We start from the raw sequence: 15,058 nt of genomic DNA on the forward strand, positions 1-15,058 counted from the left end.
GCCAGCAGAGGCACTAGACCTGTGGTGGCTTCACTTCTGTACAGTCAATTAGTCGAAGTGATTTAGCACTACTAGGGCCCGAATTTTTTGCGTGATATGGAAAACGAATTGAGGAATAAATGCAGAATTAAGAAATAAACAGAGAAAACAGAAATACAAAGTATTATAAAATGTACTGTAGCCTGATATGCTGGTGTTCTAACCATCACGACTGAAGAGCATAGTAATGTACAGACATCATATATATATATATATATATATATATATATATATATATATACACACACATTTACATTTACAAGTTTGGACACACCTTCTTATTCATAGTTTTGATGCCTTCAGTGAGAATCTACAATGTAAATAGTCATGAAAAAAAAAAAAAAACGAATTGAAAAAGAGAAGATGTGTCCAAACTTTATATTATATATATATATATGTAATTCTGATAAAAAAATCCAACAAATCAATTTAAAATATACTCTTTATTTAATTTGGATTTTACTAAGTAAAAGTTTGATTAAAATATGGTCAAATATTTTAATTCTGTTAATATTTGCATCTCATTTAAAAAGCATTTTAAGCAGGGCTGGTATATTTAATTATTACAAAGCAACATATTTCAGCTATTAATGTAAAAAAAAAATGAGTGTAGTTATTTTTGAAAACATATTTGAGTAAACTAGAATCTCCTGAAAATAAGCTCTGGTATGTGTGAGCGTCTTCTATAATAGTTTTTTTTTTTATGTTTAGGTGAATAAAGGTGCAGATATAATAACTTGTTTTTTTTAGCTTGAAGTTATACCGTATTTACATCATTTGTTACTGCTGTTCATTACATTGAGCTCAGATAAAATTCAACTAAATTATACAGTTTAAAATACCATAAAGGAGCATTCCTTAGGAAATGAGATTGAGTGTGTGAATTAGCTACAGCAATCCAATTTAAAAACACCACTAGTAATATACTGTTTATTTTAGCAGGTAAAATATACACCTATATTTGAGTAGCCTATCCTTAATATCTGATGATAAATCCTGTTTTTTTATCATTAACTACTGGAGATATAACACTTCTTGTGTCTTTATTGATAAATGCGATTAATTTAGACTAGATCTACACTACTAAAGCTTAACCTGAAAGCAGCCTCTCTCTCTCTTTTTCTCTCTCTCTCACAGTGAGAAAGATCTATAGTAGATGCTATAGAATAGTAGCTTTGCTAGAGGGCTTGTCTGGACTCTGTGCAGTCATTAGTCAGCAGTAATGGTTGCTGTTGGTCCGTAGGGAACAGCCGGCAGGTTCACAGCCTGCAGCAAGACAGGAGACTCTGAGAAACAGAGTGCCGTGTCTTTGAAGCATCTGAGCAATGTTATCAATATGTTCACAAGAGCAAGGAGGAGGGAATGCAGGTAAACATCAGCCTCAAATTCAACCTCTGGGTTTGAAGGCGTTCAGAGGTAGGGGGCTCGCACGAAACACAAGCGTAGTCAGTGTCAAGACACAAGCAGATCTGTCGCCAGCTCCGTCTGCATGTGTGTTAGAAGTCCTCAGGTGCGCAGTGCTCACGACTATCTCATTTACATTCTGCTACTCAACACCTGTTCTCTCCCCGCCTGAGAGATCCTGGGATTAGCTGTTACACACAGCCTTTGAGGTGCCTTTGTATTCCGCGCTGTGATGAATAACCGCCGTAAAATCTCTGTCTGCCTTGCATTCTGTCTCTCAGATTGCCCTTATCTAAACACTTCAAACAGCTACTGCTGTGTTTAATGACACAAAGATGTGCACAGTGTGCCAGTTTATCCTGCTGTGTCATGCAAATGTTTGGGGAATCCTGGTCAAAATTTCTGAAGCTGTAAATACATGAGTTAAAGACATGAGTAAAAGATGAATTGCAAATCTTTAGAGGTCATAATGTTCAATAACGTTATAACATTGTGTTTTTTTGTACTGTTTTTCAAAATAAAATAAAGAATAATGTCATATTTTCCTGGGCTATTGATATTGAGCACACCTTGAACATAAGCCGCACCCACGTATAGTAAAAAGAAAATCTAATTTGTACACATACAGGCCGCACCCAAGTATAAGCTGTAGTTGTTCATGTTATATAACATATTTGTCGCAGCATAAGGCGCACTATCAAAAAACAACTAGTTTCTGGTCTATTTTCATACGTAAAGTGCACTGGATTATAAGACGCATTATGAGACAGTAGTAAGGAACAGGGGTGTCGCCATGCTTTCCTTCTTAGCTTATCTTAAAGATAAGCTATGTTAACAAAACTGAAAAAGAAAAAAAAAAAACATTTTCAGATGAGTCAGACAAATCAAACAAGTGCTGGATGTAAATCTACACAGATTTCTCTTCTAAAAAAACTGTTTATTTGGCTGAGTAAGGCGCTTCTGTTTATTTACAGTAAGCTTAGATTTCCAGATTTCCACTAAAGCTGGAGCATTAGCTAATGGTAATGCAGCCCAACAGGTCTGCACTGAGGAACCCTGAGGCCTCCGGTAAGGCAGGATGATATCAGCTAGCAGTTCATCCCACATAGCCTGTTTTAACACAGTAAACGCGCAGTCTACAGTTCAAAATACTCACCTCTGAGCAGTGAAAGAGTTAGGGTTTAGCGCGGCTAGTGGCTTATGCTAATACTTCTGGTGAAGTAAACTGCAACTCCTGTATAACGCTGTACTTCAACGAGGTAGCTTTACTGCTCCGTACAGCCTGACTGGTAAAATTCATACATAAGGCGCACCAGATTATTAGGCACACTGACCATTTTTGGGAAAATTAAAGGATTTTAAGTGCGCCTTATATTGCGAAAAATACAGTAACATGATTTATTTACACAAAAGGATACAGTAGCCTACCAGGAAAAGACACAAGAGTAAAATCCTAGTATTACAAAAATAAAGTCGTTATATTAAGAGGAATAGTACTTCATTGTCCTGACGAGGCCAGGATTAATACACACGCTTGTTTTATTAAAACAGTTCGGGTGAGTAAAGCAAATTTGTTTATTTACAGTAAGCTTAGATTTCCAATGTTTTGTCTGAACTGGTGTGTTTTGGCTATACAAACATATACAAGCTGCTCTGTTAAATAGCTGCATGTTTAAGATGTGTAAAAAAAAAATAGTGACTTATAGCCTGGCTATTACGGTAGTTATTTATTGTTCACAGTCACCCTTAGGAAAAGAGGTTTTGCACATTTCAGCACATTATTAAAACAGCTATTTAACAAGAAACTAAGATACTAAGAAGGAGTACTTATATGTGTGTGTGTGTGTGTGTGTGTGTGTGTGTGTGTGTGCGTGTGTGTGTGTGTGCGCGCGAAGGTTTAGCCTACAAGGCTTCTGGAACTGTAGGCGTAAGGCTAATAAATCGGTGTAAGCCCTCCTCTGCTTTTCTTTCTTCTACATAAACAGTAATGTGGGTGGACAAACCTGCATCATTAGCACAAAACCTCAATAAGTTTCAGCCTGGTGGAAACTTTTCTCAGAAGCAGAATGAGCTGAAATGACAGTGTAACTTTTAGATTGGCATGATTATCTTAAATGCATCTGCAGCCTCTTATATCTAACTGACTTCTGTCAGGACTGTCTCAAGCTACGAGTCTAACGGCCAACAAATATTGCAATTACCATGAGTAGGCCAAAATTTATAGCACTCTTATATGGCCAATTTCTCAATTCTTCTGTCCCAGAAGTCAAGTATGGGAATGGCATCATCTTGTTAAAAGTAAAGGAGAGATGGATGATGCAACAAAAAGTGCATGGAAATATTGCAAGACAGCTTGCTTCATTCTGCTATAAAAAGTCCATAATCTAGGTCACTATTGAGAATTGAGGTTCATAAATCTCATCCATCCAACACAACCTGCAGAAAAACTGCCTAAAATACGCAACATTCACCACAAAAACAGTGTTCAAAGCTGTTAGAACCTCACCCCAACTTAAAGCAAAATGACAAGAAACTGTTGCACTCTGGTGGAAACATTCTTGGAAACGCTTGCTGTGTTTGGGTGAGCATTATCATGCTGAAAAATTCTGGTAGGAAGTCCTGCAACACATGTGTCCGCTGGAGGCCCTACACCTATCACTGAGCTGTTCGTGTCCCTTATATCAGTACTAAGGGTAACTGACAATCATATGCCATGCTCCGCAGATCATCACACCAGCAGTTAGGGCGCCGTGTCAAAATCCATTTGTCAATAAAGATGATGTGGTTCTGGTTTATATCAGTCCAGGTTTTCTGACATGACACAACTTCAATAGAAGGCAGCGGTGGCTTGCTGATTGACAGCCTAGATGACCAGACTGCTTCTTTTAGTCCAGTGATTCACCCCCTCTAAAAGTCTGTCAACTAGACAAAAGGTCTCCAGATGCTTTGTAAAGGTATTTAGAACAGTAAGCCATCTTTCACCAAGAGGAGCACTACCAAAATGTAGCCTCTGAGAGCCTTTGTTTTTGTATGGCAACTTGGGAAGCACTTTTATGCCCCTTTTAGGTGGCTCTTTTCTGGGGTGTTGTGAAATTGTGGTTTCTGAGGCTGGTATCCTGTGCAACAGAGGTAAGCTCTTCCATTCCTGGGGTGGTCCTGGTGAGAGCCAGTTTCATCATGACGTTTTTGATTGTCTTTGTGACTGCACTTGAGGATACTTTAAAGTTCTTGAATTTTTGCAGTCGACTGAACTTTATTTCTTGAAGTTTTTTTTTACTTAGTTATGCAGCTCTTGCCATAATATGGATTAGAATATTATTCAAATAGAGCTATTCACTGTGTACCAACTCTACCTCTTCACAACTTTACAACTGATGCTCTCAAACACATTAAGACACAAGAAATTCAAGTAAATAAATCTTGACGAGTTCAGCACAGCCGTTAAAGTAAAAACCTTAGATCATGAGGACTATTTTTTGTGAATTATTATGACTGGTTGATTTAGGTCTCCAGTAGCCATTCTTTTTGTACTTTGTGCTGAGTTGGGCACATATTTTTAGAGACCAATGTTATGGCATCAAGCCATAAATGAACACTTACAAATGTTCACGACCTTTGGGAAAGCTTCTAATGCATGCTGAGTTTTGTATTTAGGGAGTGTGCATTAACAAATTCAGAACATTTCACTTGTTTTCACAACAGGAGTCTTTTTTAGACATGGTTATGGCTGTCATATCAGATCCTTCTCTCTCCCACTCACTTCTTCTTGCTCGCAGTCTGTTAATGACCTCAGCACTGAGACTCCCCTCAGGGACTGCACTAACTCTGCTCTATTTTTGGGAAATGTTGTAGAGGTCTGGCCTCCGGGACTCCAGGCTGCTCGGTGGGAGAAGAGCTTCCAGCTGCAATTCTACACACTGACCAATTGGAGTCTAGTGTGGAAAGAGGGGCCACAGGCAGCGCATCACATTATTCTGGAGGTGAGAGTCCATTCATTTTTACTGCTAAAAAAACTAAACTAAATCTAAAATAAAACTTAAACATTTTAATCATTTTCTCCTGCATTTGTTAAACTGGGTGCTTCTTTTGTACTAGATGATGATTACAATCACCTGTTGACATTAAGGCTGCAATGATTAGCTGACATAATTGAAAACTAGGCCTGTTGCGATATCGTACTTATCGTACGATAATTTTTTTTTATCGCGATAATTTTGCCACTGTCGATAACAGCCGCGTGTTTCCGCGTGGATTTGTTTACATGAGAGAGCAAGTCCCGCTGCTCTCTCGCCGGATCTGTCAGACAGCGACATCTATCGGTTAGGAACTGAGAGCACGCAGTTTATGCAGCAGGGAGAGTGAGCAGTGACGGTGCCATTACACACTCACACGCATGCGCGCACACACCCACACACAGCTGAGAGTGTGTGTGTGTGAGATGTGTTAGCTAGCGAACATATTCGAGGGCCAATTGGACTTTTTCAAAACTAAACAGCTTTAGAGAACGTTTGAGGAAGTTTTAAAACCGTATTCCTTGGCTCCGGTGTGGGAATATTTTGGGAGTATTTTGGCTTTAAGCCAAATGAGCGAGGAGAACCATCAACGCGAATCTCCCGATATGTTTACAAGGTTTCACAACAGTGGAAACAATACTACTAACCTGAGACCTTATTTAAACACAACCATCCATCCCAATTCATCCAGCTGAATATTGAATATAAAAATATTATATCAATATATTGTCCTGAAAATTGACAGGCCTATTGACAACATTGGTTATAAAAATGTGCAGACACAGACTTTCATTGTTAATGTGTCGTTAAAGTGGGATTGAGGGCAGTACATGAGGTGCTGTGGAGAAATACGAGGGGGAGTAATGGGGGCACAAACTCGGTCCATTCTCTTTGTGACATATCAAAAACACCAGATATAGGACAACAGTTGTACTCACTGTATATCAGCTCATTACACATTTAAACATATTTTCCGCAATTAATACTGCTGTATTTGAGCGATAGAGAAAAGCAGAGGGTGAGTTTATCCTTGAGTTGCTACTGCTGTGCAGAGAAACAACAACATAAAATAATTAGCAGATTAGTCAACTACTAAAATGGTCATTAGTTGCAACCTTGGTTGACATCACCTGTTTGAAATGACATCATTATCACTCCCAACCCCCTAACCCCCTATATTAGCATGTCCCAATTTTTGTAATGTTTTCCAGGCCTCATTGGAATTAGGGCTGCACATTATATATTGTTTACACAGTGCAGGATGTGCAATGTTTTGTGTAATGTTTAATGCAGTTTACGTATTTTACAACTTTTTTCTGCATACAAAGAAACATTTACATTGTTAATTATTTCAATAAGCTTCTGCACTGTCACAAGATTTACTGCAAACCAGTGTTGCATAAATTTTCACCAAGATCTTGCAGCATTAATGATGGTAGAGTCTGACCACTGCTCAAAGCCTTCTCCAGCACATCCCAAAAATTCTCAATGAGGTTAAGCTCTGGACTCTGTGGTAAACTCTCTCTCAATCCATGTGTGAAAATGATGATCTCGTGCTCCCTGAATCACTTTTTCACAATTCCATCCCCATGAATCCTGACATTGTGATCTTGGAATATGGCCGTATCATCAGGGAAGGAAAAATCCATTGATGGAATAACCTGGTCTATATTCAGTATATTCAGGTAGTCAGCTGACCTCATTCTTTCAGCACATACTGTTGCTGAACCTAAACCTGCAGACCAACTGCAGCATCAACCCCACATCATTTACATACTTAAATCCAGGTGGAGACTTTTTTTTACATACATGTGTTATATAGAATTCATTATTAACTCCTTGTACACTGTTATACTGTTCTACACAATCATAATTGCAATACTGTCATCATAACAGTTTATTGACCCTGAAATTTACCTCTGTGGAACTCTAAATTTTGGATGGAGATTTTTCAGTAAAAAATAAAATATAGTCCTTGTACTAAGATTAGTCCTTGTCTGTGAAACTGCTCTGAATACTTATATAGAATGTCAGAAACACTACTTCGTTTGATTTTCCTCACTGTCCTAACTTTTCATTATTTAGTGTTTAAGTTTTATATCATTTACACCTGACATATGCATCAAAATTATCTTAATTATCATAAAAGGGCAGTGTAATTACAGTAAATCTGCTTTAGTTGGCTCTAATGAATATTCTAATCTTATTATGTGTAGTAAACAATGCTCCGCTACATGAACCTAATGTAATTTTATGATGCCACAAAATATTTTCTCAGCTGTGATTGTGTTGACTTTTAAATATTTTTATGTTTAATGTTGTAATATTATATTTCAGTGACATAATTTGCACAACACTGTTCTCTATTTAGACTCTTCTTTCCTCAAATCAAATCCTCATAGTAGGTGTGGTATTTATTTATTTATTTATTTATTTTTAATAAAATAGTTCCGGGTATATCAATATTTACACAACACTGTATTTTAAAAAGTTATCACTTATCCAATCAAATCACCAAATTCAGGTTCCAATCAGATGTATAAAAGCAAACACCTGGTCATGCAGACTGCTTCTACAAACATTAGTGAAAAAATGGGTCTCTCTCAGGAGCTCAGTAAATTCCACTGTATAACAAGTCCAGATGTGAAATATCCTCAATACTAAATATTCCACAGCCAGCTGTCAGTGATTATATAACACAGTGGAGGAGACTGAGAACGACAGTGACTCTGTGCTCTGTCAGTGTAAAATAACAGAGCGGAGTCAGCGGATGCTGAGGAGCATAGTGCACAGAGTTCACCAACTTTCTGCAGAGTCCCTACACCAATCACTACACACCTCCAAACATCATGTAGCTTCAGAGTTCATCACTACACACCTCCAAACATCATGTAGCTTCAGAGTTCATCACTACACACCTCCAAACTTCATGTAGCTTCAAAGTTCATCACTACACACCTCCAAACTACATGTAGCTGCAGAGTTCATCACAACACTCCTCGAATCTTCATGTAGCTTCAGAGTTCATCACTACACACCTCCAAACTCAATGTAGCTTTAGATTAGATCAACAACAGTAGAGCGTAGAGAGACTCATAGAATGGCTTTTCATGGCTGAACAGCTCCATCCAAGTTTCACATTAGCGAACAGAATGCAGACGAGCGGATTCTTTTGGCAACATAGTGTATAGTGTATTTCCTTGCCTTAGTTTTCAGCCAACAAGTGTTTGTGGTCTTCTTTTATGTTCAGTCAGTTGACACTGAAGTTGCACCAGACACATCTAATTGTATGTACCAGGCAACCTCACTAGCTTTAATTTGCCATTTCTAGGGAGAATAGTTCCTAATTTCTATGCAGAAAGCGTCTCATTGAACCATTCCAGTCTTTTATTACTTTGACTCTGTGGCACTTGGTGAAGAAATGGACTCGCTCTCTGCCGAGGTCATAGTAAATTCTGTATTAATAAGGTAAAAACACTACATTTGTATAAAGGATTGGGTTCATTAATCTTTACTCTACTCAGTGAGTCTCTTAATATGCAAGATCCTAGAAAGACCTTGGAAAGTAATTTTGTACAATAATTTAAAAAACATTAATGAAAAATACATTTCTGTTTTAAGATTCTGTGTGCAGACACACACACACTGTTATTTTCCTTGAGGGAAGTACGAACATGAATTGAATAAAGGGATATGAGAATCAATATTGGACCTGCACATCTAGTGTAGGAAATTGCCCTCGGCTTTAACACAGTCAGCAATAAAAGTGTCTGTGTAAGGCCTCTTTGTGTGAAAGTGTGAGAGAGAGAGAGTGGGGGAGGTAGATGAATGAAGTTATTAATGAGAACTGAATGTGGGGAAAAAAAGAGAATTTTGCATGGAGCTAATGAGGCTAATGAGGCTAGCGGGTTGTGGAAGCTTATACCATTAGCATTGTGCAAAGCCTAAATAGTGACAACGTTTAAACCAGACTAGATCTATACAATTGTTCAGAAGTATTAATGATTTTTTTTTATTTTTTTATAGACGACCGTATACCATTCCTTAATTGATCTTATTATTGAGATCATTCTTTTTAACAATAGCTGAAATTCATGTATTTCAAGAAAATTAATTTAGCAATCTGTTGCCCTATCCTACCTATTTGTTCATATAAACAGTAGGCCTGTCACAATAACATTTTTTTGCAGAAGATATATCATCCCAGAAATTATTGCGATAAAACGATATTATTGTCATATTAAAACCATTTAATTTGCACTGACAAAATTACAATAGTATAGCATACCAAAGCAATTATACAACAGCATTTAAAATAATCATAGTTTGGAAAATATATTTTTTTCTTCACCTACTGCAGTCCACACTGTGTCTATGGAGTCACAGTTATTAAAGCATTGGAAATCTAGTATGACTGGATAAAATATTGTTTACTGTTATATATGTGAATAAACACACAAATTAACACAATACACGATATCACGATTATCAAATATTATTGCGGTCATGTCAATTTATTGTACGATAAGTCGATAATGTAATTATTGTGACAGTTAATTAAAAACACTGTTTATTAGGCCTATCTGTACACATTCAAAGTATTCAGTTCCTTGTTTTTAATGTCAGAACCCTCAGAATTCTACCAATGAAGTGTGGAGCTTTTTAATGGTGTGAAAATAGTGATTTCTTTGCATAGGTAATGCTATGTCCCTATCGCAAAGCATTCAAAGCCTGATTGAGGCATTGGATTAAAGCACTGTACTTTGGAATGCTCTGGGCGAATGACAAACAAAAGTTAGTACTTCTTCTCATGTTTCACTTTACCCTAAGTCTATTTCACACTGGATTTCTCCTCTAAACACTGTTGGAGACGTTTGTAGCACCATAACTCTAATGCTAAGTTACCCTAGAACCACTGTTAGTCTAATACCAGATTGTTGTAGTGTTTAAGTGCTGGTAAGATATTTAGCTCAAGTTCCTCCAAACAAGAGATCCCATTTTAAAGAATAGGCTTAATATTTGTTTTAAAAGAATAAGTTCATAAATCATGCTCTCCTCCTTCTCCTCACTAATGTAAACATATCGCCTCCAGCAAATTACGCACATGAATACAGATCCGGCCCTGTGACTCACTGGAGTCATTATGTGTGTGAGAGGCGTAGGCTGCTATGAGCTGATAATCACTGTGATAGGCAGGCTAATTGTAGTCGGCTCTGGGTAATGGTCAAGGAGTGCTGGATACGGCTATTTCCTCCCTCAGCAGGAGCACATTCCACAAAGCCGAGGTTTTCTTTCTCCCCCTCGGTCCAGCCTGCCCTCACGTCTCAGGTCGTCTCTCACACTTTCTCCCCAATCCTGACAAAAGCTTAGTTAGCCTTGTTGGCTAATCCGTTTCACAATACCCAGGGCACAACCTCCCCTCCGTTTAACTGGAAAGAGTGCCTCTGGAGGTCCAGCGGAGGGGAGAAATCGTTCTAGACAAATCACATTTTAAAAGGGAATCAATAGGCCCCGGCTAGCTAAACTGAGCAGGCATGCTTTGAGTGAGGCTAATGGCTAATCCAGTGAGCTAAGAAAACATGGCAGGACTGCAGATCACTGGGAGAGCATGGGTCGCTACCAGTGGCGGGGCAAGTCTAGAGCCAGACTAGTGATTGTTAGAAGGGCTTATTACTTTTTAGCTTATAGCTGAAAGAAAAAGGAATTAACTCAGCATGTTATTTATACAGTTTTTAGTTACAATTTCGCAATTTACAAACTTTAAAATTTTAATTCTATATTTGTCATGTCATAAAAACATATCACATTTCAATGTCTTTGCTATGATTTTAAAATGTTATTTATCCCTGTTTACAGTTTCATATTAAATGTAATTTACATCAGCTGTCTTCTATGGTTTGTTTGTTTTCTTGCCAGCAGGGTTCTTACAGGTTATTTTCTCATATTTCATGCAAACAGAAGCCTTCAAAGCTTTTTCTGTGCTGTACAATGTTAACTCTCTTTCTGTCTTCTTGCAATACATCAACATATTTTCACAGTTTGTAAGGCCTTTCCTGTTCTTAACTGAACAGTACATTCAGATTGCTTAGTTTGCCATAGAGAACCCAAAGCATGCAGCACTACCTGATGGTGAAACAGCTCATTTGCATAGTCAAATTAATCTATTGAACCTTTATGTGCTGCACAAGGGAAACCCGGTCTGCCGGATAAAGGCGGGTTCTTCTTCTGTGTTGAGTAAACTCATTGTCTATAGCGTAGCCTGCATGAGGTGCACACGTTTATACGTCTTCCTGCTTGCATTCATGTCTCTGTGTAAGTCTGCAGTTTGAACAGTGAAGGCAGGAATGATTGGCTCAGCAGACCAATCACAACTACTGCTGTCCGTGTCGCACAGATGCATTTTTTTTTATCACCTGCCGGCAGTATAAAAATACTTCGAAAATATATCCTTTTTTAATGTATAATCGATATACCATCCTATACACAATAAACATAAACTTTTGTTAAAGAAAGTATTTTATTGTAAAATGCTCATTCATAACTTCAGTAAAGATAAAGATAAAGATAAGATAAAGTCCAAAAATCTTCCCTCTTTTTTCTAGTGTTCTAATGTAAAAATAATAAGGCCATTACAGCAGCAATGGGGGAAGAACTTCATAATACTGATATTAATTTCAGAAAAAAAAACTTTGTAAAAGGCAGTATCTGCAAACTGCTGGTATCTGCTAACTGCTGGGGCCAAGTATTGGGTGCCAGGACGGGCACTTCAGAGGGCCAATCAGCTGGGGCCACTGCCCCTATGGCCCCTAGAACTGCCAGTGGCTGGACATCCCGGTGAGGTGGATCAATAAAATCCAATACAAATATTTGTTACAGAGGAACACGGCGGTCAGACATTTAAACACATGCCCTGAAGCTCCTGTCTAACACACTTAGAGAGTGAGACGTGTGTTTGGCAGCCCAATAAAATTTTCCTCTGTCACTGATCTTTCCTCAGGTGAAGTCTCTGTTCAGGCTGATGCGCACGCCGCGGGTCCGGAGGTGATTTATGATGACGTTCCAGCTGAGGATCTGTCTCCGGGAGAAGGTCAGTCTATAGCACTGGCATACAGAGTATGCACATGTTTTTGTGTGTGTGTGTGTGTTTGTTTCGGGGTGTGTGTTTGTGTGTGATATGACCTGTATGCGTTCAGTAGCTGCAAATTCATGCATATTTTAATATGTTTATGTGTGTGTGTGTCAGGTGACATGATCTATGAGGACGTGCAGAGAGACGAGAGCCCCCAGGGACCCCACAGCGGCTGGAGCTCCAGCGAGTTTGAGAGTTATGATGAGCAGTCTGATTCTGAGAAAGTGCCCACCCACAGCAAGGTGTGTGTTTGTTGTTTTTTTTTTTTACCTTATATGCATAATACACTCATCTTCAGAAGACTAGTTGCACCCAGAAGGAAGTTTTGGATTGTGGTGCTATATGGAGGGAAGATAGAGGTTACCAGAAACAATAAGTGATTAAATATTTAGACTGATATGGTCATATTTATTCATCTATACAGATTCACTATACATAATTGAACTCAGGTTCCAATCACATCCATGGGCGCAGGTGTATAAAACCAAGCACCTTGATATGCAGACTGCTTGGATTAAACATGGAACGTCATTCCAGTTCAAATCATTATGGCAACATAATGTTGCAGAAGTAATGTGTAACGCAGCAAGCCAGATGTTTCGGTATGGAATTGTAGAGGTTTCTCATGGGGATAATCAAATAATCAAACCCATGCAGCTCTAATATTTAAGTTTTCTCACACAGTTTCTTCAGATATTGTGGTAGGGGTGTAGGAGTATTGATAGATAGTCCAATATCATCCCACACTTTGGTCTAGTATTTGTGTTTTTATAGCTAGCTTATGAGATGGCAGCAGTATGTGGATAGGCATTGCCCTGTTAAAATAGTGCACCAGAGTGTAGGATTCAGAAATGGTAGGGAAACTGATAGAGGTGTCAAGTAAGGAAGTACAAATACTTTTACATAACTTTACTTAAGTATAAACGTTGGTTATCTATACTTTACTGGATTATGTTTTTTTTTATTTTTTTATTTCTACTTCACTCAATTATCTGAACTTTCTAATCTTTACGTTTTAGTTCATTTCAGCTTGTTTTTATTCCTACTTCTCATCATTCAATAAAACCCCTATCCAGATAAATCTCTCCATTTAGATAGAGTAAATCTGATTGTGATTGGATTTAGAGAAATATAAACATATACCATTCTGACTCCCTATTGGTTTATACTGTGATCCATCACACCTGCACAAATCACACCTCCCACACTCCAGCAAGAACATAGCAGATGAATGTAGTCTAGTATGAAGATGATCTATGCAGGACTGCTATCTTGACACTGATTATAATGCTTCCACAGACGGATTTATCGGTGCAAGCAGTGTAACCTGCTTTAAATGCCCCAGATTAGTTTCTGTGGTTATGTGTAGTCTTCTAAATAATCCAACAATCGTTAGATCAATATTAGGTCAATACATTGAATCCCATAGTTTGATTGTTTTTAAGGGATCTGAACTGAGGGACCGAAAACTTGAGGGCCTATGAATTTTACATGTATCATATCACCAAATGTTTGCGGTTACCTCCCCTAATGAAAGGATTTAGCTACTTTAAGTTGTATCTATTGCTGACACAGAGGTGCAGAGGTACACACGTGGCACCATGCCTAATGCTAGGACTAGAATGGGCTAGAGGGGTCTAAATTCCCCCACATTAAGTTGTGAACAGTGAACAGTGGAACTCTAGAATAAGGCTTCATCCAATACTTTTGAATGGGATGAGTTAGGGAGTTGGAGATGAGTTGGGGTGGTGATATGTTTATAGTGTATATCCATTCTTACCAGTTAAGAGCTTTTTTTTTTGCATTGAGGTTTCAGTGCAGTGGATGTGAATTAGAGCTAGATGATATGATCAAAATCTCTATTATGATATATATATATATATTTTTTTTTTATTATTTCATCCATACATTAAATGTTGACAGTATAAAAGCCATCACCCATGGTGTAGGTAATCATGCTCTGACAGAACTGGACGATAAAAATATAATATCGCCATGATATGATACACATTATCACAGTATTTTGACATTTGACAAATATAATACTCTCATATATTACCTTTTTGTTTTACATCGTCCAGTTACACAAGATGTCTTTCATTCTCTGTAGCAGGCCTGTCAAGATGATAATTTCTGTGGATGATTTATTGTCCCAGAAATTATTGCGATAAATGATATTATTGTAATTTTAAGACCATTAAATGCCACTTACACAATAATAATTTTATAGCATAGCAAAGCAAATATACTCTTTTAAACGTTAATCATAGTTTAGAAAATGTATAATTTGTTCTTCACCTACTGTAGTTCACACTGTGCATATGGAGTCACAGTCATTGAAGCATTATTAGTCACTTAGCATGACTTGCTAAATTGCTGTTTGGTGTTATATATGTAAAACAAACATATATAATATATAATATATAATAAATAAAATAAATATAAATAGATAATACTACTATTATCAAATATT

The 15,058-nt window shown here is 37.6% G+C and overlaps 1 protein-coding gene across 4 annotated transcripts in view; it reads left to right on the plus strand.

Moving 5' to 3' along the window:
- arhgef10la (Rho guanine nucleotide exchange factor (GEF) 10-like a) overlaps positions 1-15,058 on the plus strand; it is a 288,915-nt gene that overhangs the window by 34,633 nt on the left and 239,224 nt on the right. For all 4 annotated transcript variants that reach the window (XM_049471703.1, XM_049471702.1, XM_022682351.2 and 1 more), the window contains exons 4-6: positions 5,296-5,423; positions 12,454-12,543; positions 12,700-12,827. In XM_049471703.1, coding sequence (XP_049327660.1) covers positions 5,296-5,423; positions 12,454-12,543; positions 12,700-12,827 — 346 coding nt within the window. The remainder of the gene's footprint in view (positions 1-5,295; positions 5,424-12,453; positions 12,544-12,699; positions 12,828-15,058) is intronic.

The sequence above is a fragment of the Astyanax mexicanus genome, chromosome 24 (assembly GCF_023375975.1).
Source record: "Astyanax mexicanus isolate ESR-SI-001 chromosome 24, AstMex3_surface, whole genome shotgun sequence".
NCBI classification, from domain to species: domain Eukaryota; kingdom Metazoa; phylum Chordata; class Actinopteri; order Characiformes; family Acestrorhamphidae; genus Astyanax; species Astyanax mexicanus.